The 25942-nt window shown below is 48.8% G+C and overlaps 3 protein-coding genes across 3 annotated transcripts; 1 reads left to right on the forward strand and 2 right to left on the reverse strand.

Annotated features, from left to right (window-relative positions):
* Window positions 1-5193: 5193 nt before the first annotated feature.
* Window positions 5194-8982, reverse strand: LOC123053365 (uncharacterized). Its single transcript, XM_044476828.1, has 5 exons — window positions 8549-8982; window positions 6765-6850; window positions 6511-6686; window positions 5953-6061; window positions 5194-5815 (listed from the first exon to the last, which is right to left on the reverse strand). The coding sequence occupies exons 1-5, from the start codon at window positions 8862-8864 to the stop codon at window positions 5507-5509; spliced, it is 996 nt and encodes a 331-aa protein (XP_044332763.1). The 5' UTR covers window positions 8865-8982; the 3' UTR covers window positions 5194-5506.
* Window positions 8983-9126: 144 nt separating this feature from the next.
* On the forward strand, window positions 9127-10980 carry LOC123053364 (probable pectinesterase/pectinesterase inhibitor 51). Its single transcript, XM_044476827.1, has 2 exons — window positions 9127-10735; window positions 10832-10980. The coding sequence occupies exon 1, from the start codon at window positions 9147-9149 to the stop codon at window positions 10530-10532; it is 1386 nt and encodes a 461-aa protein (XP_044332762.1). The 5' UTR covers window positions 9127-9146; the 3' UTR covers window positions 10533-10735; window positions 10832-10980.
* A 990-nt stretch (window positions 10981-11970) lies between these two features.
* On the reverse strand, window positions 11971-13208 carry LOC123049400 (septin and tuftelin-interacting protein 1 homolog 1-like). Its single transcript, XM_044472325.1, has one exon. The coding sequence runs from the start codon at window positions 13154-13156 to the stop codon at window positions 12044-12046; it is 1113 nt and encodes a 370-aa protein (XP_044328260.1). The 5' UTR covers window positions 13157-13208; the 3' UTR covers window positions 11971-12043.
* Window positions 13209-25942: the final 12734 nt, after the last annotated feature.

The raw sequence follows: 25942 nt of genomic DNA on the forward strand, positions 1-25942 counted from the left end.
CTCACTCATGCAGGCCCTAAACTTCGAAAATTCTGACAGGCGAAACTAGGGCCATGTATCGCGAGGCTAGAAGCAAGCGCGCACTCCAGTTTGATAGGCATGAGTTTGTGTTTTGTTGCCGTGTATGTAACTTTGTCGCACACTCTTTCGCGCAGTTTGGTTATCTTGAGGACGTGTCATCCACTGTTTGGAAGGAGCACATGCGGACTTCGTTTTAATTTTGCTTGCCAGCGACTCTGCTGTATCAGTTGGTTAATTAATGGAAAGTGTTTTTCTACATAAACAAAGTCAATATTATCAAGTAAAAAAACTTGTATAAAATAGAAATTAGTGCTATCACAGAAAGAATATGTTACAAATATGAAGTTTTTTCTATCAACATGGAAAGTTGTATGGGCCAACTGAAAGTTTTGCATGACAATCCAAAATCACTAGTATTGCAACGATAAGACGCAAGAGATGGGCCCTTAAGGCTCATTCGGTTTGGAGAAAATCAAAACGTAGGAATTAGAAGCAGTATAGGAATTTGATAGGATGACACTTGTCATCTTAAGAAATTGATTTGCCTCGTTCCTACGCGTGAATGAGTTTTGAGTGGATGTGTAGTTTTCTCCGAAAACATAGAAAATGAGTAGTATTCCTACGAAATTCATGTATGCATTTCCTACAAACCGAATGCATATATAATTTTTTTTCTCCGGAATCTTTGTTCCTATGTTTTTTCTACAAAAATCCTTCAAACCGAATAAGGCCTACACCTTTACCCCCTCATCCCAATAGCTCGACGAGACCGCTCCCTAGCTGTCGAACTATCCCTTAATTGCTATCTACTCCCGGCAACAAGATCCACCCCCAACGCCACATCCTACCACTGGCATATGCCCATGTGTCCTCTCTAACGTCGTTAAACAGCCCGCCTACTTCCCCCAAATGGTTGTTCTTCCATGACCTTGAACGGCCGAGCGATCCCGGCCTCTAAGCCTAGGGGAGGGGACACCGGTTCTACTTCAGCCTCTGCTCGTCCAACGGTAATCATTAATTACATGTTGATGGTTGCCCCGCCTCGAGGTTCGGCTAGCTCTTGAGAGCCGGACATGCATGAAGAAGAAAGGGAGAGGGCGAAGCTTTGTTAAGAAAAAGAAATGTTGTTGCCATATTGAAAAACATCCGTATATACATATATCGCAATACATGTCTGTATATATATGTCGTGAAGTAAAAAATGCAGATACTTAGCGTGCATCGAAATACAGTACCACAAGGACGACCATGCATGGAAGAGCACGACGATTATTACATGGACACACTTAAACAAGCCAGCATTTTCCACGCATGCTAGTACTACGTTTCAAGCAACAAGTGATGCACGGGCACGTTTGGTTGGATTGCTTGGGTAGGCTATAGCTAAGCTAGCCCAGCTAGCTCAACTCAGCTTTGCCAGCCTTGCCTTGGGTGCCCGTTTGGTTATTTGCTTTTGCTGGAGTATAAAAATAAAGGCGTATGTTCCAGTACAAAACTACTCGTGCCATACACTCCGCAATGCATTAACTCCTGCCATAAGTCTCCGTAATTAAAGTTCCACGTGGATTATTTTAGCGCCATGTGATTTTGCCATCGAGAGCGAGCCAAATTGGCTCTCCCTAATGAGCAAGGATTTCCTCGCCGATCCAGGGGCGCTGATAGGCGCCGGCGCACCGGCCGAACAGTTGGGCCGGTCATCGCGCGATCGTCCGATTCAGCATATTTGACCCGTTCGATCTGGGTCTCATAACAGAAAAAAAAAGTTGCATCGTGCTTTGCTTTCGATCTCGGTTCCTCCTTCCTCGTGGGAAGGCAGCGCCGCCGCCGCGGCCTGCGGCAGGCGCTCGCGTCTCGCCGGTCCCCGCCCTTGCCGCCGATCGCCGCCCCTCGCCGCCGGTTGCCGCCCCTCACCGTCGTCGTCGTCTCCTGTGTTTCTCGCCGACTCTGGAGCCATGCATGGATGTAGCAAAAAGCTCCGCTGGTCGTAGCAAAACGCGAAGGCGGTTGCAACAAAAAATGTCGGTTCCAGCAAAAAAACCTCAGCAGCAGAAAACCATGGCTCGGAGCCAACAGCGGTAGTAGCAAATCTTTGTGTTAGTTCCAACAAAACCAAAAACAGTGGAAACAAAAATGCAAAAATGGGGCCTTTGTGGAAGGATGTTCTAGCAAAATCAAAGACACCGATGGTAGCAAAAATTGAAACTGGTTGCAGCAAATTAAAACACCATTTGTAGAAGTAGCAAATTTGGGCGTTCTTCCAGCAAAAAGCGAATGCGACAGTTGTAGCAAAAATTAAAGCTGGTTCCAGCAAATCAAAACACCGGTTGTAGCAAAGTGCAAAAAATGACGTCGGTGCTAGCAAACCAAAGTGCCGATGGTAGCAAAAATTAGTGCTGGTTCCAGCACCGCCATGAGCCGGTTCCAGCAATGGGCGTCGTTGAAGTCGAACCACCGGTGGGCTCTCCTGTCCACGGCGCCGAAGGCTTCTCCCGTCCACAACACCAGTCGATGCCCCGTCGTAGCACCGGTGCTGAAGCTTCGCGGCAGTCGCCGTTGGATGGTCGTCGCAGCCCCGCCCGCTTGTGGCAGCTCTGGCGGCTTGAGGTGGAAGGAGGGGAGAGGTGGGGAGCGCCGATGGTGAGGGAGGCGGAGGAAGGAGAGGGAGAGGTGGGCAGCACCGATGGGGAGGGGAGGTGGAGGAAGGAGAAGGAGTGGTGGGTAGCCGCGGTGGGGAATTGTGGCCAGAACGCTCTAGATCGAAGGAAGAAGATAAGGGAAAGCAGCAAAGCGGTGCGGGGCCCCACGAGACGCGGGTGCGTCCGGCGCAATTTTCAGCCGGCGCACCGGCTGTAAACACTTATTACCATAACCGTTTTTGCCGTGAAACCAAATAATCCAACTAATCACACACCACACTAACAGAGTCACTACTCACTAAGCATGGCAACACACACGAGCAGGTACAGTACGTGATAGGCTGATAGCCTGAAGGTCAGGACGTCAGGCCGGGCCATGATGTCTAGCACTTGCCATCGTCTCGTTCGTGTGTGTGCCTGACGACGACCTCGTCGACCACCACAGCCTGCTCCTGCACGCTCACGTACTCAGGAACATCCTCCTCCTCCTCCGGGCACTCGGCCGGCTCCTCCCTCCTCATCCGCCTCCGCCGCGCGAGCAGGAAGAGCCCCGCCAGCAGCCCAAGGAGGACCAGTCCGGCGATCGGGACCAGCACTATCACGAGGACGTGTCGTCCTCCCCCCGCCGGCGGTGGGGACGGCGTATAGACGGTGTTGGAGCCGGAAGTATCATAATAGTTAGGCGTTGGGACATCTGGGATGCCGGTGTACGGCGTCGGCGGCGGAGTTGGATCATAATAAGGCGACGCTGGGACTGGGACATCCGGGTCAGGAGACGACGTCGGTGGCGGAAGTGGACCATAATAAGGTGTTAGTGCATCGGGATATGGGGTTGGCGGCAGAGCGGGACGAGTCGATGGTGGGTAAGAAGGTGGTGGCAGATAAGGGGGATACGGCGACGGCGGCGGCGGCGGCAGCGTAGGAGGTGGTGGTGACAGATAAGTGGGGTACGGTGTAGGAGGTGGCGGTGACTGGTAAGGGGGATTCGGCGATGGCGGCGGCGGCGTAGGAGGTGGTGGTGAGTGCGGACCGTACCTTGAATATGGTGGTGGAGACATTTTTGCTAGCTTGGTGGTGGCTCTGCAGTCTGCATATCAATGTTTATCTCACTGAGACTACATACTGCGGGCTGGGGGTGGCGGGCTAGATATACATACGATCAAGAAGTAGCAAGAGCAGTGCATGCAGTATGCTCAATCCATGCATGATTGTGAAGTGTGAAATCACACGACTGTCCCTGCTTGGTCCAATATCTCCGTGTGTAGTTTGTTCTTTGTTGGCAGCACAAGCAACTGTTAATTAGCTTTTTCTTGAGGCAGCATGCACCTGTAGGTTACTACTTCACCAGTTGGATATGGCTAGCTTCTGTTGCGTAAGTACAAGCAACTCACAGTGTGGAATCGCGTGTATTCGTGCTTGCTTGGTCTAATGGCATGTGCAGTCTGTGTGGCGCAACCGTAGAAGCAACTCGCCGGTCATGAGCTTGCACTTCGCCGGTTAGATACTTTTTTTGAGGGGTCGCCGGTTTCTTTTTGAGGGGTCGCCGGTTAGATATTAGATCGAAGATCTGCCACATTAACTATTTTTGTTGGGACATTCACTTGAGATTTAATTATCATCTTGTTCGACATCATAACAAATACTGTATGTATGCTAACTTCTTTAATCGTCAGGAAGGTCTGCAAACAAAATGGATCAATAGTTCAATACGGAACATATCATTGAATACAAAGTTGACGCACATATATATGCCTAGTTGATTGGCTGAGCTCCCATCACTCAGTTTCTACCAAATACAAAAGACAGTGGAACATATCTACAAGCTGAAACTTATTCAAAGCTAGACGTACTGTGTAACAATGAGGTTGTTTTGTCTGGATGTCCAGCTGGATATTTTGTGTATTTGCTACATTATCTGCAATTTTAGGTTTTTAAGGTGTGCAACTTGGCATATAGTGTCAAATTTGTTGACCTGAAATTGCACAATCTTTTTCCCACAAAAAAAGAAACAAGTTGCACAATCTGAAATGTGAAATAGCAAATCTGTAACAGTTAAGATGGGACATTTTTTAGTTGCTTTTACAGAGGATAGGATATCTTTCTATCTCAAATTAGTTGACCTGAAGTTGCACAATCTTTTTCCCTCAAAAGAAGTTGCACAATTTTTTTTTCATACAATCATAGGTTCAATATGCGAAACACCAAATCTGTAATGGGACATGAAGCAAATGCACAATTTTGAGCTACTTTTACGGAGGATATGATATCCTTCTATCTCAAATTCTCACCTTAGTTGGTTTGTCCAAATGTCCAACTAGCACGCAAGCATACACACGAGCGGCACAACAATAACCAATTGCATCAGAGATGCTTATGTATGACATGCATGCGCTTGATCAACATTCCTCTGGTCATGTTTATAAAGTCACTGCTTATTTATACTAGCTGGTCTAGTGGCTGTACTGGATCAACTTTCCTACTCAGCAGCACATTCGGTCGAACACGTAATCCATTCTCGTTGACAAGAGATTACTAATTCGACAAGTGGATTGTATATCAGGGCCAAATGAAACAATTAATGGATCAATCAAGTAAATACATGCAGGGAATGCTGCCATATAACTATGTAAGAGGCAAACAAGAGGGCAAAACTTCAGGACAGGGACAGTTCAGGTGTTATCTGTTAAGTAGAAGAGAAAAGAACTCATCTCACCACTGGATATGAACAAATGGTGCAACAATCTAGCTACTGCACGTACACTGGACTATCAGTGGTAGTTCAGCAAAATTGGACGAGGTTCTGTAAAAGTTACCTCGGATGGAAACAATGATTTAGTCAAAGAAGCTGCTCAACATTCAGAGTACACCCTGACCAACTTCAGCGACTCGAACGGCGTCTGCAGACGCCATTCTCTCTGCTTCTTGCTCAGAGGCCTGCCCTTGCCGGTCTGCTGCCGGTTTATCTTAACATCGGCTATGCCCCAGGTGCACTCACACAGGTCCACGTCGTACGAAATGAGCCTGAACACACCGTCGCCTTCCTGGGCCGTGGCTGCATCCTCGCTTGTCATAACGTATCTGACATACATCGACCGTTCTTTGAAGCGTTCAAGGTCGTCCGGGACACGGATGACTCTCTCCACACCAGGGGATGACACCTTCAAAGTGATTAGTGGAAGTATGCCTTAGTGCTAAGCATCACATAGAGATTTTTTTTATTGATGCTATCAGTTTGTGCCAGAGTATCCAGATAAGGCTTTAGCTAGTTCTTGATATGGTTATAGAGGGAGAGTACCTCCAAGGATACGTTCTTTGGTATCCTGCCTGCTGACTCTGCATCATCCAACTTTGCACGGTACGCAATTGTGTACGCTTCAATGTCATCAATAGTTGGAGAACCATACCTAGTAACAAGTGCTTAATGAGAAATCAAGACAAATGACGAAAAATAGAAGAAGGCTACAAAAAGACAACTTTGGCACTAATGATATCAGCAACTAATACATACTATGTTCTATGCTTTCAAATGTAAGTACCATATATTTTTTGCGAGGGAGATATAATCTTAATCCATGTTTATGTTTTTATTTCCCAAGAATGTCAATGGCCTTCTAATGAAAAAGATAATTAACATGAAAATTATGTCAGCTACGAGTATCAGTTGTGTGCCTGCCTTTATATTCCCTGAATATTGGAATATTTAAAGTTACTCACCCTTGAAACAGACGGTTAAAACCTATTAATAATCACTTTATCATCCACTAATCCCAATCACTCGAGGCTTCAACAAACTCACATAAACAAGACAAATTCTGGAAGCTCAGCATATGCCTGTACTAATATTGATATATACCTAGTGGACATCTTCTCAATGCGAACTCTGATTTCTAAATTTGCAGTTGCCTTGAAAGCATAAATTTTCAAGTCGCCATCGAATGATGCTGAAACCTCCTCGGCCAATGCCAAAGCTTCCTTGCCCCACCATGTACCAGCAAGTGATACTCCACCACCAGCACCTCCATCTCCAACCTCCAATATATCAATGCACATCCGTGGTCAATGGTTAATGGCGTAAGTTTTAGTTTCAATGGAAAAAAGAAACCTTACATAAAGGTCTTGTTCATCATCACTCTCAAATTCATCTTCGAAATCATAGTCATCATCATTGTCGCTGTCATCGTCATCCACTATATCTGCAAGGTTTCGGGGACATAATTGCTTTATTGATACCAGTATATAACACATTATTTGGTTACTCGGTGGATAAAAAATGTTAATACAACTGCAAACCTTGGAATCAAAAGGGTTTAGGCTTAGTAGAACTAAAACTGAGTACATGATGTGCGGTTTCAGTACTACTAGGTGTTAGGAGGAGGAGGTTAGCCTTGATGGCCAGGTGGTACCCCAGAAACCTTTCGGTATTTGGGGTCAATGCTGCAGGAGGATGGGGGTATTGATGAAGATGTGAACCATCGAATCAAAGCCGGATGGATGAAGTGGCGCCAAGCTTCTGGCATTCTCTGTGACAAGAGAGTGCCACAAAAGCTAAAAGGCAAGTTCTACAGGACGGCGGTTCGACCCGCAATGTTGTATGGCGCTGAGTGTTGGCCGACTAAAAGGCGACATGTTCAACAGTTAGCTGTGGCGGAGATGCGTATGTTGAGATGGATGTGTGGCCACACGAGGAAGGATCGAGTCCGGAATGATGATATACGAGATAGAGTTGGGGTAGCACCAATTGAAGAGAAGCTTGTCCAACATCGTCTGAGATGGTTTGGGCATATTCAGCGCAGGCCTCCAGAAGCTCCAGTGCATAGCGGACGGCTAAAGCGTGCGGAGAATGTCAAGAGAGGGCGGGGTAGACCGAATTTGACATGGGAGGAGTCCGTTAAGAGAGACATGAAGGATTGGAGTATCACCTAAGAGCTAGCTATGGACAGGGGTGCGTGGAAGCTTGCTATCCATGTGCCAGAGCCATGAGTTGGTTGCGAGATCTTATGGGTTTCACCTCTAGCCTACCTCAACTTGTTTGGGACTAAAGGCGTTGTTGTTGTTGTTGTTGTTGTACTAATAGCTGAGGAGAATACAATAATACATAGGAGTGAATCTTTTTGTTCAAAGATTGAACATATCCTGCATAGATTCAACTTACATAAATGGGAACAATTGCGCAACCCAGGTTTAGCACTGCACTCGTGTTTTTAGACGAGTAGGACATCAACTGTGGGTTTTAGGCGAGATAAGGGAAGGGTTCTAGCCCCATGCGCCAGATAGAAGGATTAATTTTCTAATTCTTGCTTGATTAACTTTTTGTGGAGGGTTCTCTTTATATAGAGGCCAAAAAAACCAATCAAGTAACAAATCACATATCTTATCTCTAATTTGCTTACAGCCCAAACTGAAAAATATCTTCTAGTTCAAATGATAAAAGTATCCAACCGAGGGATTGGGGATCTTATTCCATAATTGGGAGCTGACCTCACATCAAACATCACTGCACTGCACTCATGAAGTGTATTTGAAGCACCCAACTAAACTAGTATGAAGTTCAATTAATAAATTGGCTGCGCAAGTGATGAATGCCATCTGTTCACAAATATTGTTCCAACTGGCCTGAATTAGAGTGACAAGTGCAAATTGCAGAAGATACACACTGCTGTACTCCCACGCACATACAATCTACTGCAATTTTCTGACGGTGCATGTTATAGTACCTTATAACCTGCATTCAGCAGAGGCTACAAGTATATGAATATTTGGATCCCCAAATGCTTCATAGTATGTGCAGTGATGGAAGAAATGGAGCGAAAATACAGAATTCCTCCATCCTTCCACCGGCGATGGAGGAAAAGAAAGCAATGAAACATCACCAGAATACAGAAAAGCGTTACCGTCATCGCCAGCATCCTCCTCGTCGCCCCCCTCCTCCTCGCCATCAACATCCTCGACCATACCCTCTATCTCATCAGAAGCACCATCTTTCGTCTCCTCTCCATCAGGCGGCTCCACGCTGTACCCCTTCCTCTTCTTCTTGGCAAAGGGCACCACCGCTGACCCATTTCTACAAACAGCTAGCGCGCAGGAGCATCCAGGAAACGCGCTGCTGCCGGCGGCCCAAGAACCAAGCAGGGGAGGGAATCTCAGCGATTTGACGCCTCTCCAGGACGGCGAGCACCCGTGAACCACTCTCCCAGAGAGCAAATCCATCTTTTAACCCAGCACGCACGCACAAGGATTGAAACAGAGAGAACGAGAGCGGCAGAGCACCACCGGAGCGAAGTGGTGGTTGCTTATCAGAGTTATCGGTTGGTTAAAAGGTACGCCGTCCCAAAATCGCCTTCCCAGGAATACGCCTTCGAACGGGGAAAACATGGAATCACACGACCCCGCTTCCTTAGAAAACAAAACCTTGGAGTATACTGAAAACAAAGACGAACGCAATCTAGTGGGGCATCGGGATCTCTCTCTCTCTCTCTCTCTCTTTCCCAAATGCCGCGGGCCCACCCCCGCCGCCGCCGCCTCCTCCCCGTCGCCGCGGCGGCGGCCGCCCTCGCGCTCCTCGCGCTGCTCGTCCTCCTGCCCACCGCGCCGCCGGGGGGACCCGCGGCCCCCGCCTTCCTCCTCCGCGCGGCCATAGCCGCGCACCCGTCCCCCGCCTCCTACGCGCACCCGTGCGCCGACCACCTCTCCCTCTCGCTCCACCGCCTCCGCGCCGCGCTCTCCGCGCTGGAGTCCGGCGACCTGCCCGCGGCGCTCCACCTCGCCTCCGCCTCGCTCCAGTGCCAGTACGACTGCTCCCACCTCCTGTCGCTCCCCGCCTTCCCCTCCCACCCGCTCACCTCCCGCTTCCTCAACTCCCTCACCCCGCAGACGCTAACCGCAGACCCCAAACCCGCCTCCTTCTACTCCACACTCGCAGCCTTTCCGGCGAGGATCCGTGCGGCCGCCACCGTCTGCAAGTCCAATCCAGCGTGCGACTTCTCCAACGTGCAAGACGCCGTCAATGCGGCGCCGAATTACACTGCCGGGCACTTCCTCATCACCGTCTCTGCAGGTATATACAAGGAAAACGTCGTAGTTCCGTTCGAGAAGACCAACATTTTGCTGGTGGGTGAGGGAATGGGGGCTACCGTGATCACTGCCTCACGGAGCGTCGGGATCGAAGGTCTTGGCACTTATGACACCGCGACGGTGGCTGTCGTTGGCGATGGCTTCCGGGCGAGGGACATCACATTTGAGAATACTGCTGGGGCAGGAGCTCACCAGGCGGTTGCGTTCCGGTCAGACAGCGACCGGTCGGTGCTGGAGAATGTGGAGTTCCGAGGGCATCAGGACACCTTGTATGCTCGCACAATGCGGCAATTGTATCGCCGATGCCATATTACTGGAACTGTGGATTTTGTGTTTGGGAATGCCGCGGCTATGTTTGAGGAATGCGTGATTGAGACGGTGCCGCGGGCAGAGGGGTCTGGGAAGAGCGCGCGCAATGTGGTGGCAGCAAATGGGAGGATTGATCCAGGGCAGACCACAGGGTTTGTGTTTCAAAATTGCACAGTGGATGGCAGCAAAGATTTCGTTGTGTTGTTCCAGGCAAAGCCACAGTCGTACCGGCTCTACTTGGGGCGTCCATGGAAGGAGTATGCAAGGACACTATTTGTCAGCTGTTATTTAGGCAAGGTTGTCAGGCCGGAGGGTTGGCTTCCTTGGCGAGGGGATTTTGCACTCAAGACATTGTATTATGGGGAGTTTGATAGTCGAGGCCCTGGTGCAAATCAGACATCAAGGGTCGGGTGGAGCAGTCAGACACCAGAACAGCATGTCACATTCTACTCAGTAGAGAACTTTATTCAAGGACATGAATGGATTGTGTACTAAATATAGTGCAAAGTTAATGTTCAGATTAGCGATTCTTGGTGGAGCTTCAACAGCTAAATGCAAAAGTATCCAACCCTTGATGCTTCTGAATTGCAAGTAAGCCACGCTCACAGGATCTGGAGTCAAGTAACTAACTGTATTGACTTGGTAGTTGGTACATAACCCGAAGTGATCTGGTTTCTGCTGTTCCTTTTTACTCACAGGTTTTCCTTCAGTTTTTGCTTTGTATATTCAGCTACATTTTTGTAAATACATTATGTGTTTTCTGGAGTGACTACTGAAAATTGGTTTTGCTGCAGAATATCAAGGAACTTGTCTATTGTAGTCGTGTGGTATTCAGGTCGATATTGTACATATGTAAAGCACATCATGGTATGATGGTAGATTTGCAATTATGCATTCCAATCCAACCTGACTATGTGTGATGGAAGCATCTTTCTGCTATCTATTTTTTGCTTGTCATTGTTTGGTTGTCAGTTTATGTCAGTCACTGACTAATTTGTTGGATTGGTATCAGACATACAAACATGCACGCATCTCTCATGTTCCAAGCTACTCCCTCTGTAAACTAATCTAAGAGCGTTTACAAGCAAAAGTGATAAAGTGAGACGTACATGTGACAAGGATAACTGATCTGCCATATACAATGTTCAGTTGAGGTATGAACAAGGCGGAACCTTTCTAAAATAAGCCAGTATTTTTTTTTCACAGCCAACTCGACTTGATATTGACCTGCCAAATGCTCCATTATCATCATAAACAGCTCAGTATGGTACACCTATTGCAACTGCAATCTACCTCCCTCCAGCAGCTTATGTACACATTGCAAAGTAAAAATGAGCTCCAGTGACTGATATGCAAGATGAAAAAAAAGAAAAGAATCACACCTCATACTCACTCTGGACGCGTTTGTGCTTTTTGCGGAGATTAAGATGGCTTAAAATTGTTGTTGCTTCTTTATGATTTGTCGACAGCTTGATCTGTATGCTACTACTGAAGAATCGACTATGATATTTTCATGCGCCATCACTGCATTTTGTCGCAGATCTGTTCCAAAATCTGGGACTGTTAGTAAACGACCGCGTACCCAGAAAAGAAAATTGTTCAAGTGTTCTCAACATAATGAAGTGGTTGTCTGGATGATATGTTTCTATCGTTACATTTTTCCATGCATGCCGGTATAACTTATTTTCTGCAGGATGATAGTAACATTTTCCTGTCATTATCACTCCGGCACACTACAATACACTACGATACACATCTGTTCCGTGATTATGTCTCCTGCAAATTAAACAAACAAGTTTTTCCAATTAATTCCTCGGGACTCGCCTGAAAATATATTCCTTGGGACTCCCAAGAAAAGGAACATTTCTTAATCTACAATGTCTCTGATGAAACTTATAGCTATTTGAGATCGTAGATATGTTCCATGAGATTATTTTGGAAGATAACAAGTGACTACATCTTTACAACAGAAATTGCCATACAAGACAAATTGCAGTAGATGCGGACTACAATTTGCTAAAAAGACTGTCGAGGTCTTGCATTGCAGGATCGACCATATCAAGGCCAGCATCAAGATGCGCGAGCACAGTTTCATCGGCGAGCAACTCTGGCGTGAAGAGCGTCTTCCAGCCGGTGCACCATGCGGTGGCCTCCCCCAACGAGGGCTTCGCGGCTTGCAGCCAGTGTCGCAGCGCGCCTTCCCATTTGTCAAAGAACTGTTCAGCTTCTAGGATCGACACCACGTCTTGAACGCGCAGGAGAGGTGCCCACAACATCACCATCCGGAAGGAAGGGTCGGTTTGCTTCGGCGGCGTGATCCTCATGTCCCGTACTAACCGTGTTAGCATTGGCAGGATGTGAAGCTTGCTGAAGGTGTCCCATTGCACCGGGCTAAGGTACTCCTTCCATGGCGAGACGACTTCGTAGTCACCGTTCCTGATCTTGCTCTCCACGGTACCGTAGAGGCTCTCGGGTAAGTGGCCGATGAGAGGAATCAACGGGCGTAGCCAGTCGTGACAGTCCGGATCCCATGACGGCTTCCACTCTCGCACGTCGACGACCATCCTCGGCGTGATCACCTGCTCGATTATGTAGCGCGCGGCGGAAGAAGGCAGCCTGGCTTTCCACGTCCCCAGCATGCGCTTCCCATGGAGCCCCTTCTTGGACTCGGCCATGGCCTTCAGCGCATCCATCGTCTCCACGCTGTCGTCCCCTTGAAGCCTCATGTCTTGTAGGAGCGCGAGGATCGTCTCGCAGCACTCCGTCTCAAGCCGCATAGCCCGTGCAATATTCTCCCACTCACGGCACTCCTCCTCCACGGGCGGCTCCGGCGGCACATGGAGACCATTGTCGTATGGTTTCTCACGGTAGCCGAGGCCGGCCTTTGGACGCCGCCGCACCCGCACGACGGCCTGTATAGGCGCGACGATCCCTTGCCCCTGCGCGCCGAGGCCCGAGCCTTCCCGGTAATTCCATCGCCGCATCATGTTCGCCACCGCCCGACTGGGGAGGAACACGAAGCTGCCGGACATAACTGATGGATTGAGCGGCTTGTCTTCGCCGGAGTCGCTCGTGTCGAGCAGCGTAGAGAAGTCGATGTTGGACTCTAGCATCGCCATGCAGACTACGCAGCAAAAGGGGAAAGAAACGCCTGGTGCAGCCCCCCGGGAAACCAGGTGCGAGATATGGTGTTTGGCCATACGCCGATGCGCGTCAATATATAGTAGCCCTGTTGCAACCCAAAGTCCGAGTCGGACTGTCAGACGAGACTAGTCCTGGACTCCAGGTCTGAGCCGATTTCCTTTTTTCTTTTCTTTTCTTTTCTGTTTCTTGAAAGCGGTCCGAGCCGAACTCTGACTAGTGAAACCGATTCTCTATGGCCTCCCGTCGTGGGGAAAGTATTTTTTTTAGGGAGAAAGTAGTTCTTTCTTGTGAAGGAATTAGAATCACGTAGCACCATGTACGCAACGATTATTTCCAAAGGAACCCTCGTATGTGTTGGACTCGCCGGTTCATATATAGTAGTACAACTCAAAAGTAAATATGTACTTTAATTATTAATTTCATCTTACTTCAATTTTTTTCCCCAATTCTTCATCCTTCCTGCCATCCTCAAGCGATTTTCTCGGTTTTTCATTTTAATCAAACCAACCTAAACCAATAAACGAGATCAATATATGGTCCATAAATAGATTGTTTTTCTATGGTAAAATCTAGTACGTCAGACATCTTTGTTAACCCAATAAATAGCAATAATTTTAGGAAAAAGCTTTCAGTCAACTGGCCGATCTTTCTCGCTACATCCGTCCTCGCGCGGCCATCAGATCGCGACGCATTGGTCCACTGGATCGTGAGGCCGCGCGACTCGCATGAACACTTGGTGCACGTGCCTGGGCCCTACTACCTGGGCCAACCCTATTCATTGCAAATAAATTCCGCAACATCAGTAATGTTGCAAAACTTGCTCCCGCAACATCACCTACATTGCATGAATGTGAAGGCAAAAAAACTTCTGCAACATTACCTTTGTTGCATAAAAGTGGAGACAATTTTTTCTGCGACATCACCGCAGTTGCAAAAGTTACATCACGTCTCCGCACAAAGTCTCTGTTTCGGCAACAACCAACTTGTTGCAATTCGTGAAGTCACACGATAACGCTTCAGAGCGGTTTGCAATAAAGTCGTTGTTGCAGAGGGATGAGCGTAACAACTAGCTTGTTGCAATTCGTGACGCTCACATGGGGAGATCTAACGGCGTGGGAGGTGGTCCATCTTTCCTGAACTTCAACCGGCGGACGCGTAGCACGGCCCTTGTTTCTGCAACACCGCACTTGTTGCAGAAGGGAGGTGGAGAACGTGGGTGGTACATTGGACGGCCAGCAGCGCGTCCATCCAACGGCCAACCAGGCGGCGGATGTGTTTAACTAATCCACCGGCCGACGCGTAGGGCAGCCCATAATTTCATGATTCAAAAGCAAATAAATATCAATCAATATATTTGGCACATACTTATTTGACCAGTTTAAGAAATGACAAAATCTATACTTTATAATCAAAATATAATTTTATTTTGTCCATTTGTTTTGCATCAAGATTTGTCAAGTGTGGCCTTCTTATTGTGTTAAAAATATATTTGACGTCCGTGACAACGCACATGCACATTACTATTTTTTTTTGAGAAAACTTTCGATCTACTAATCAACTGCCAAGGCAGTACAAAGAACACGAGAAGTAAAAAAATGCATCCATGTCCGTAGACCACCTAGAGACGACTACAAGCACTGGAGCGAGCCGAACGCGTGCCGCCGTCATTGTCCCTCTGTTAACAGAGCCGGTCAAAGCTTGTTGTACGTAGTAGACAGTTGGGAAGTCGCCGTGCTAAGGCCCCATAGGCCCAACGCACCAGAACAGCAACCGCCGCAGATGAAGAGAAGCATAGATCGGAAGGACCCAACCTGTAGATACACGAACACGGACGAACAAAGACCAGATCCCACGAGATCCGCTGGGGAAAAACCTCTACACGCCCTCCGATGATACTAGAAACACCATCGGAACGGGGGCTAGGCGGGGAGGACCTTATTCCATCTAGAAAGAGCTGCCACCGCCTCGCATCTCTGAGCAAGACACAAACCTGATACGTCTCCAACGTATTGATATTTCTTTTATTGTTTCATCCCATTAGTTTACTACTTCCACGTACTTCTATTTTTTTTGGGCCTAACATCTTGATCCAGTGCCTGCTACTTGTGAGCTGCGTTGGGATTTTCTCGAAGAGGAAAGGATGATGCAGTACAATAGAGATAAGTATTTCCCTCAGTTAAGAACCAAGGTTATCAACCCAGTAGGAGAACCACACAAAATCTCATTAGCACCACCTACACACACAAAAGCAAATACTAGCACCCAACGCAAACAAGAGGGTTGTCAATCCCCTTGGCGGTCAATTGCAAGGATTAATTCTAATAGTGATAGATAGATAAAATAAACCACAAAATAAAATAACGGCAATAAAATTGTAGGAAGGTATTTTTGAAATTTATATATAATAAAAGTAGACCCTGGGGCCATAGTTTTCACTAGAGGCTTCTCTCTCGAACACAAAGCATACGGTGGGTAGACAAATTGTTGTTGGGAAATTGATAGTTATGATGCTATTTAAGGCAATTATCATGTATATAGGCATCACGTCCGAGACAAGTAGACCGACTCCTGCCAGCATCTACTACTATTACTATTGGGGAACGTAGTAATAATTCAAAATTTTCCTACGTGTCACCAAGATCAATCTAGGAGATGCTAGCAACGAGAGAGAGAGAGAGGGAGTGCATCTTCATACCCTTGAAGATCGCTAAGCAGAAGCGTTACAAGAACGCGGTTGATGGAGTCGTACTCGCGGCGATTCAAATTGCGAAAGATCCGATCAAGCGCCGAACGGACGGCGCCTCCGCGTTCAATACACGTACAGCCCGGGGACGTCTCCCTCCTTCTTGATCCAGCAAGGGGAGAGGACAAGTTGAGGGAGAACTCCGGCAGTACGACGGCGTGGTGGTGGTGGAGCTCGTGGTTCTTCGGCAGGGCTCCGCCAAGCACTATGGAGGAGGAAGAGGTGTTGGAGAGGGGGAGGGCTGCGCCGGGGAAGGGGTGCAGCTACCCTCCCACCCCCTCTATTTATAGGGTGAAGGGAGAGGGGGCCGACCCCCCTAGATGCATCTAGAGGGGGGGCGGCCAAGGGGGGAACTTGCCCCCCGAGTTTGGTGGGAGGCGCCCCCACCCCATAGGGTTTTCAACCCTAGGCGCCTTGGGCCCTTGGGGGCTGCACCAGCCCACTAGGGGGCTGGTTCCCACCCTTGTTCAGCCCACTTAGCCCACCGGGGCAGGTGGCCCCACCCGATGGACCCCCGGACACCTTTCGGTGGTCCCAGTACAATACCGATAACCCCTGAAACCATTCCGGCGACTGAAACTGGACTTCCCATATATAAATCTTCATTTCCGGACCATTCCGGAACTCCTCATGACGTCCGGGATCTCATCCGGGACTCCAAACAACCTTCGGTAACCACATACTATTTCCCATAACAACTCTAGCGTCACCGAACCTTAAGTGTGTAGACCCTACGTGTTGGGGATATTACCACTAGGCGTAAACCGGCCAGGAGAGGCCGGGTTAACCTCATAAGTAGTTCATCTATATCTGAAGCCCATGAAGACAGACGGTGACGCTTCATAAAGGCCCAGGGCCCAAAGCCGGTTTAAGGCCTGTAGACACAAACCGGCATTGATATGTAAACTTGTGTTGTAAGATAGAAGTAGTAGAGACCGAGCCGGACATGATTATGAGCCGGCCTCGGAGACTGTAAACTGACGGGCATCAACCCATGTATATAAGGGGACGACCCGGCGGCGGTTCAAGGACAACAGACAACAACTCGAGACCCAGGCAAAGCGTATTCGCTCCCTGGTCATCGAAACCCCATCAATTCCATCACAACTAGACGTAGGCTTTTACCTTCATCGTAAGGGGCCGAACTAGTATAAAACTCTCTTGCGTCCCTTGTCCGCTTTAACCCCTTTAAGCTAACCCGCAGCGATGGCTCCACGACTAAGTCCTTTCTCTAGGACATCTGCCGTGACAAAACCACGACAGTTGGCGCCCACCGTGGGGCTATCGCATGATGGTTTCAAGTTCTTGGAGGGCAACTTCGAAGGACTCAAGGGTTACGCTGTGGGCCGGATGACCAAGAGTCGTCGCGGCAAGCTCTACATCGACGATGCAGGCTGGGGCCCCGAGGCCGGCTCAATCGAGTACGGGTACCGGGTCCCCTTTGGTAGCGTACACGTTTTCATTGGCAAGATCGGCGAACCGGGCCCTGAGCCGGACATGTGCACCGACCTCGTCGAAATGGCTTAGCGTGCGAGATCTGCCCGGGTCAAGCCTGTCATGAAGCGTGCCTTCATAGGAGTTATCCATGGAGGGGAATCTGAGGATAGATCGGAATCTGGTGGTGAGACCGTCGTTTATTCCGGCGACGAGTCATCGACTGGAGAGACCGAGTCGTTATATCAGTTACAAGATGGCCGGATTGGGGGCTGTTCCTATGGCGACAGTATTCCGGACCCCTCTGATCTGCCAAGCCAGGTGGCGATCTTCATGGCCGGCATGCAACCAGCGCTCCACTCTTCGACCGCAGCGGCGATGATTTCCGGATCAGCAGCGGCGGCAGCGGCTGGGGCAGGAGGCCCTGTGTGACTGCCGACTCAGGTTCTATCTGATTTGTTTGATATGTTGGCAACGCTGATGGCGGAGGTTAACTCGGCGGATCAGGATACACACAATGCGGAAATCACGAAAGTGAAAGATCAGATCACCCAGGAAAAAGCCGACTTAGCAGCTGAGGATACCAGGATAGCCGCGGAGCGTGCCGCTTTGGATGCACAAGCTTACCTGATTATGCTGGATCAGAGTGCGTCGAATGAAGTCCTGAAGCGGAGGCACCGATCTCGCCTGCCGCCGGTTTATGACGCTAGAAATCTCTTTAACACCCCAGGAGCAGGGACCAGTAATCCGCCGGTGGTAAACCGGGCAGAGGCACCCGGAGCAGGGGCGCCGGTTCAGCCACGTTTGGTGGATCCGCCTCGTCAGAACAACGTTGTGGTACCTCATGTCCCCACGCCACAGGGTCATTATTCTAACCCAATGGACAACATTGTCGCTGCCGCTTCACGGCTGTCGGCCATCCCGATCGAAGGTGATTCTCCAGCAGCGGTCGAGACGCGTCGGGTTAAGGAGCTTCTTCAGACAGCCTTGGTTCAACAGGAGGCTTATTCATATAGTCGTGATCGGATTCATTCCACTCCCCATCCAAGCCGGAGTTACAGCAGGCGTATGGATGAACCGGCAGTATCAAGCAATGCGCGGAACCGTGATCCGCCCCGTGGCCATAACCCGACGGGTGGTGCCGGTGATGCTGAGGAGGTGGTGGACCGGGCTCGGGCACGCAGAGAGGCCGAGTTAGCGGCACAGCATGAGGCCCGTCAGCTTACTCCGGTTCGTCCAACCACATCGGTGGAACCAGGAGTTACCTCTAGTTCCTTGGGAGTGCCATGTCTTGTCCCGGCGTTGCGCAATGTGTGCCTGCCCAAAGATTTCAAGGGCCCGCGCAAGGTGCCGAATTACACCGCCGATTTATCCCCTGAAACATGGGTCGAAAGCTATGAGATGGCCATGGAGATGCTGGACGTGGATGATGCGGCATGTGCGAAGTACTTCACCATGATGCTAGAAGGAACGACCCGCACTTGGCTAAAGAGCTTACCGGCTAATTCTATCAGGTCATGGGCCGAGTTGAGAGCCCGGTTTATTAAGAATTTCAAGGATACATGCAAGCAGCCCATGTCAATTATGGACCTAGCTGCCTGTGTCCAGGAGGAAGGAGAGTCAACGACCCATTGGGTGCGCCGGGTTTCGGAGATTTTGCATTCATCAGACCGCATCAACGCTGACACCGCAGTTTTAACATTGGAAGGCAATTGCCGGTTTGAACCATTGAAGTTGAAGTTGGGACGGCTTAAACGTCATTGTAATGACATGGGAACCCTCATGGCTGCACTAGTGAAGTATGCCGACTCTGATAGTACCAAGGATCCCGAGTCTGACGATGATAAGACAGGGAAGGGAAAGAAGAGCGGCAACGCCAAGGGGTAGCACCACAACCCGGCGGGTCATGGAAACGGCGGCAAGCGTAAAGCGAACCACGGTTTAGACTTTGTGGCTACCACTAATACACATGACAAGGGCCAGCGGCGTAAGGGTAAACCGCCCCGGCACAATGGAATGCCAAATCCTAACCCGGACCGTTTGTCGTATCTGTTAAACCAGCCCTGTCCAAAGCATGGGACGAAGGAGGAACCATCCACACACCTCTGGAAAGATTGTTACATCATGCAAGAGTTCAAAAATTCTGACTCTTTCCGGTATGATCATGGATCAGGAGGCGGTCCAGGCGAAGGAAATTCCGGTTCAGGATTCCATGGCAATCAGGGTGGACATAACAATCAAAGTAATCAGGGTAATCAAAGTGGATATAATCATCAGGGCAATCAGCAGCAGCAGCAGTCAGGTTACCAGAGCAACCCAAAGCAGTTGAATAGCGGACAGTATCATGTCTTCACCACTAGCTTGGACAAGCGCGATCAGAAGCTTCATAAAAGGATAGTGAATGCCGTTGAACCGGCCGTGCCCCATTATTTGCGCTGGTCCGAGCAGCCGATTGTGTGGAGTAGAGAAGATCATCCACCCCGGGTTGATAATCCGGGTCATCTGGCTCTGGTGGTGGCACCTCAGGTGGGAGGCTATAAGTTCACTAAGGTACTCATGGATGGAGGGAGTAGCATCAATATCCTTTATTATGAAACTTTCCATCGCATGGGGTTACAGATAAAAATCTTAAACCGTCCAATACGGTGTTCCATGGTGTGGTGCCTGGTAAGTCGGCATATCCTGTTGGTAAGATAGCTTTGGAGGTGGCTTTTGGAGATGAGCATGACTCAAGATCAGAAACCTTGACCTTTGAAGTGGTGAAAATTAGCAGCCCATATCATGCCCTATTTGGATGGCCAGCTTATGCTAAGTTTATGGCACGGCCATGTTATGTCTATCTGCAGCTCAAGATGCCGGGTCACAAGGGAACTATAACCGTGCATGGGAGCCGCAAGATTGCTCTGGAGTGTGAAGAAGGTGATGCGGCTTATGTTGAGTCGGTTTGTGCAACAGAAGAGTTGAAGTTTTACAAGGACAATGTTGATCCAGTAGATATGACTTCGTTGAAGAAACCAACTACGGAGCATGATCCGGCCCTGAAGTTTAAATCGGCTGATGAGACTAAACTTGTTGACTTCATACCTGGTGATTCGTCCAAGCAGTTTAGCATCAGCGCTAACTTGGATCCGAAATAGGAAAGCGCGCTCATCCAGTTCATCCGTGAGAATCGGGACATCTTTGCATGGAAGCCTTTTGACATGCCTGGTGTACCGAGAGAACTCGCTGAGCACACTCTCAATGTTGATCCTAAATATAAACTGGTCAAGCAGTTTCTCCGCCGGTTCAATGAGGAAAGACGCAAAGCTATTGGAGAAGAAGTAGCCAGGCTCTTGGCGGCTGGATTTATCGTTGAAGTATTCCATCCTGAGTGGTTGGCTAATCCGGTGCTGGTCCTCAAGAAGAATGGCACTTGGCGTATGTGTGTGGACTACACAGATCTCAACAAAGCTTGTCCAGCAGATCCTTTTGCCCTCCCCCGTATTGATCAAATTATTGACGCTACAACGGGTTGTGAGCATTTAAGTTTTTTGGATGCATATTCTGGTTATCATCAGATCAAAATGGCAGTTAAGGACCAGGAGAAGACAACCTTCATAACTCCCTTTGGATCCTTCTGCTATCCCTCTGGGCTCAAGAGTGCACAGGTGACTTATCAACGGTGTGTGCAGAATTGTCTTCATAAACAGATCGGCCGCAATGTTCATGCCTATGTGGATGATATTGTGGTAAAATCAAGGAAGAAGGAGAGATTGATTGATGACTTGAAGGAAACCTTTGATAACCTGCGGGTTTATAAAATGATGCTTAATCCGGCCAAATGTGTCTTTGGTGTGCCTGCAGGGAAGCTCCTGGGCTTTTTGGTGTCTATCAGGGGCATTGAAGCTAATCTGGAAAAGATCAAGGCCATCACCTCCTTGGCTAAACCAAAGTGTATCAATGATGTTCAACGCCTGGCAGGCCGGATTGCCGCATTGAGCCGGTTTGTCAGTCGCCTTGGTGAGAAGGCCATCCCTTTGTATCAGATGCTGAAGAAAATGGATAACTTCGTCTGGAGTGACGCCGCTAATGAAGCATTTGAGGACTTAAAGCGGCAGCTAGCTAATCCGCCAATTCTCGCTGCTCCGGTTGATAAAGAACCGTTGTTGCTATATGTGGCAGCTAACGCTCGGGCTGTTAGTGTGGCTATTGTGGTAGAGCGCAAAGAGGCAGGAAAGGAATATCTGGTTCAGCGGCCGATTTACTATATCAGTGAGGTACTTACTGAGTCCAAGCAGAGGTACCCGCATTGGCAAAAAATGGTGTATGGGGTTTTCATGGCAAGCCGGAATTGAAGCAGTATTTTCAAGGTCATCCCATCACGGTGGTCAGCTCTGCTCCTTTGGGAGATATAATCCAGAACAGGGAAGCAACCGGCCGGATTGCTAAGTGGGCTATTGAGCTCGGGCCTCACGGGTTGAAATACATGCCCCGAACGGCGATCAAATCTCAGGCACTTGTGGATTTCATCAATGATTGGACAGAGTTGCAAGCGCCAGAAGAGAAGCCGGATCATACTTATTGGACTATTCATTTTGATGGGTCCAGGCAATTGGAGGGCTCGGGGGCTGGAGTCATATTAACTTCCCCACGAGGTGATAAGTTTTGTTATGTTCTCCGTTTAATGTTCCCGTGCACTAACAATGCAGCTGAATATGAGGCTTACTCCATGGTCTTCGGATGGCTAAGGAGATGAACTTAAGCCGAGTTAAGTGCTTCGGTGACTCGGATCTGGTGGCTCAACAAGTGTCCGGCACTTGGGATTCCAAGGACCCACTCATGGCAGCATATCGTCGTGAGGTGGATATTGTTGCAGGTCACTTTAAAGGTTATCAGGTTGATCATGTGGACCGGCGAAGGAATGAAGCGGTGGACGCTTTAAGCCGCCTGGGTTCCCAACGTAAACCGGTTCCACCTAATGTCTTCTTGGATGTTTTGCATAATCCGTCCGTCAAGCTCCCTGGTGAAGAGGATTTGGCTGTTCCTGATCCGGAGGCCCAATTGGTGGCGGCTCTTCATGTTATCCCGGATTGGACGGTTCCATATTTGGCGTATATAAACCGGGGCGAGTTACCAGAAGGTGAAACTGGCCAGGCAGATAACCCGGCGGTCCAAGTCCATGACTGTTATCAATGGAGAGTTACATCATTGCAGTGTGACACGGGCGTCTCAACGCTGTGTGTCTCCTGAGGAAGGCCATGAAATTTTGCGTGAGATCCACGAAGGGGATCGTGGTCACCACGCCGGTTCAAAATCGTTGGTGGCCAAGGCGTTTCGTCACGGTTTCTATTGGTTGACAGCTCATGCTGATGCCGAGGACTTGGTCAAAAGATGTGATGGTTGTCAGAAATTCTCAAGGCGGGCTCATGTACCAGCTCAAGAATTGAGGATGATTTCAATCACCTGGCCGTTTGCAACCTGGGGGTTGGATATGGTTGGGCCTTTCAAGAGGTCCAAGGACAAGAAGACCCACCTTTTGGTGGCGGTTGATAAGTTCACAAAATGGGTAGAGGCAGAGCCAGTTAGTAAGTGTGACGCGGCCACGGCGGTTCAATTCATCAAAAAGGTGATTTTCCGGTTTGGCTTTCCACACAGCATTATAACAAACAATGGTACCAATCTGTCAAAGGGTCCCATGAAGGAGTTCTGTCAACGCGAGCACATCCGGCTTGATGTATCATCAGTGGCTCACCCCCAGTCCAATGGTCAAGCGGAGAGGGCCAATCAAGAGATCTTGCGAGGCATCAAACCCCGGCTTATGGTTTCTTTGCAACGGACACCGGGTTGTTGGGTTGAGGAGCTACCTTCAGTGTTATGGAGCATCAATACCACACCCAACAGATCGACAGGATACACACCATTCTTCATGGTTTATGGAGCGAAAGCGGTTCTTCCTAGTGACATCCGTCATGACTCGCCCCGTGTAGCGGCATACGTTGAAGCTGACAACGAGAAGGCACGGCAGGAAGCTCTTGACCTGTTAGATGAGGAGCGTGACATGGCGGCAGCCCGTTCGGTGTTTTATCAGCAAGATCTGCGTCGTTATCATAGCCGCCGGGTTAGAACCAGAACCTTTCAGGAAGGAGATTTGGTGCTTCGACTCATCCAGGATCAGACAGATATGCACAAGCTATCCCCCCCTTGGGAAGGACCTTTTGTGGTCAGCAAGAATCTGCACAACGGGTCATACTACCTAATCGATGTTCGAGAACGCAAAGACTCACGTAAATCGGAGGAGGAGACCAACCGGCCGTGGAATATTGCTCATCTTTGGCCCTACTATACTTGAGCTACAGGCTCTGCTTATGTACATATTATGACATTGTATATATTATGATCAATATAATAAACCGGAACCTCAGCTAAAGCGGGGTATCTGTTGTTTTCTTACATCATGTGTGGTTACATGGAGCTTAGAAAGCGGCGTCCGGTTTACCCCTTGATTCAGCTTTTCAAAGCTTGATATCAGATCACTTGGGGGCTTGGTCGTATCCGAACCATAGCTACACCTCTTGGTCGGCGCAATGCCACAACATCACTTGGGGGCTTAGTCGTATCCGAACCATAGCCACGCCTCTTGATCGGCGCAATGCCACAGCATCACTTGGGGGCTTGGTCGTATCCGAACCATAGCCACGCCTCTTGATCGGCGTAATGCCACAGCATCACTTGGGATCTTGGTCGAACCCGAACCATAGCTACGCCTCTTGATCGGCGTAAAGCCACAACATCACTTGGGGGCTTGGTCGAACCCGAACCATAGCAACGCCTCTTGATCGGCGTAATGCCACAGCATCACTTGGGGGCTTGGTCGAACCCGAATCATAGCAACACCTCTTGATCAAATTTGGGGCCTGGCAGCCCGTGAAAAGCCTCGACTATAACGGTTTTATTTGCCTTTTGCTAAGTTTCTTTTTCTTTTGCTAAGATTTGTGATGTTTTCAAACCAGTGTTTATCAACCCGGTTAGGCTGTCAACTACAAGTTGTCAGTACATGACCAAGCTATAATCCGGAGACTATCAGTCCGGTCTGGTTTTGACTCATAGTCACCAGTATGGAATAAACCGGTGTTTATATCACAAACCGGAACGGGTTTATTGTAAACCGGCATTATATAACAGGAGATACTTTTACTCCGGATTAGGGTTATTACCCTCATTACAAGGTTGGTCAGCCAACACTATGCCTAAAGGTCACAGGTATCATATATTTCCATATTTGGTTATGTTTTACAACCTTGGTTATAAACCTTGGTCATATATATAGTTGGGTATCATGACCCGCCCGGTGGTAAACCGCCAGGGCGCTTTAAGCTTCTTCTCTGCAGGAACAGCTTGAATAAATAGCTATGGATTATGAACATCATATCTTAAGCATGGCGGATTAACACACATCAGTTGCAGATAAATATGCACGAAGGCATAACAGACCAAGTATTTTAACTAGCCTATTACAAGGCGTTTTAGTGCCCAACGGATAATTGTTTATCAATAAGCATTGCAGCGTGGCAGACTAAACCGGCCCCCGGATTATGATTGCTTATCAGCTTGACCTGACGGCTGTGGGTCATCTTGCACCGGTTCAACTTCTTCATCTCTACCCCAGCGGTTGGAAGTCAACAGTTGTCCAGTCGATCCCAGTTAAAGCTTGAAACACAGCTTCATCACTTATAAGGGTGGACGGTTCAATATCAGGGGCATAAGTGTGCTTACGGATTGGAGGGATCAGGTTTTGAGCCTCAGGAGCTGGTGCAGCAACCCGCTTGTTATTGATATCATAACTCGCCTGATAATGTGAAAGATCAGCTTCTTCAGCAAGTTGACAAGCCAGTGGACGTACTTCCCGGTTTATGGCGCGGAGATCTTCAGTGCAAAATTCTGACCCGTCTTCTTTCAAGCTTGGGTAGCCTTTAGCCACGTCTGTCGGGTCAAGATCAGGCACCCATGCTTTTGCCCGGGTTAGCGCGGTCAGAGCGCCAGCCCTTGCAGCAGACCTCTTTAGCTCTTCTACCCGGGCAGGCAGTATAGATAGCCTGTCTAAGGTATCTTTGATTAATGTCGTGGGCGGCTTATTGTGAGAAGCGGTGCAGATAATTCGTTGAGTGCTGGTATATAGTTGTTCTATCAGCGTATAGGCAGCCTTCAGCTTCTTCTGAACATCAGAGCCCAGATGACTAATGCGAGTTCCTGCATCATTGCAAACGTCAGTAAACCGGCAACGCATGGGAAAATATGTTGACAGTATTAAGGACAAGATGCTTACCAAACACAGCAGCGGTCATCGCATGTACTTGCCGCTTTACCCCAGTCAGCTCGTCTACCACCGGTTTTAGAGCTGCTTCTGCATCTTCAGCTCTTTTCCGCAAAGCGGATCTCTCTGTGTTCCAATTCGCCCGCTCCTTGGCAAAGCTTTCCTTTAGCTTTTCCATAGCGGCTAAGGCGCTTGACAGCTCATCTTTTGCTTTGGAAGTTTCGGCCTGTTGGGACTTGATGTTCTCTTGCAGGTCAGCGGTTTGGCTTTCCTTCTTGCTCAGTTCAGCCTATA

The sequence above is a fragment of the Triticum aestivum genome, chromosome 2D, assembly GCF_018294505.1.
Source record: "Triticum aestivum cultivar Chinese Spring chromosome 2D, IWGSC CS RefSeq v2.1, whole genome shotgun sequence".
Lineage (NCBI taxonomy): Eukaryota > Viridiplantae > Streptophyta > Magnoliopsida > Poales > Poaceae > Triticum > Triticum aestivum.

Coding starts and splice junctions, on each gene's coding strand:
- LOC123053364 (XM_044476827.1), top strand. CDS start 9,147: ATGCCGCGGGCCCACCCCCGCCGCCGCCGCCTCCTCCCCGTCGCCGCG.
- LOC123049400 (XM_044472325.1), bottom strand. CDS start 13,156: ATGGCGATGCTAGAGTCCAACATCGACTTCTCTACGCTGCTCGACACG.
- LOC123053365 (XM_044476828.1), bottom strand. CDS start 8,864: ATGGATTTGCTCTCTGGGAGAGTGGTTCACGGGTGCTCGCCGTCCTGG. Junction 6,851..8,548: donor GGAGGATGCTGGCGATGACG/GTAACGCTTTTC, acceptor GAAACCTTGCAG/ATATAGTGGATGACGATGAC. Junction 6,687..6,764: donor ATGATGAACAAGACCTTTAT/GTAAGGTTTCTT, acceptor GATATATTGGAG/GTTGGAGATGGAGGTGCTGG.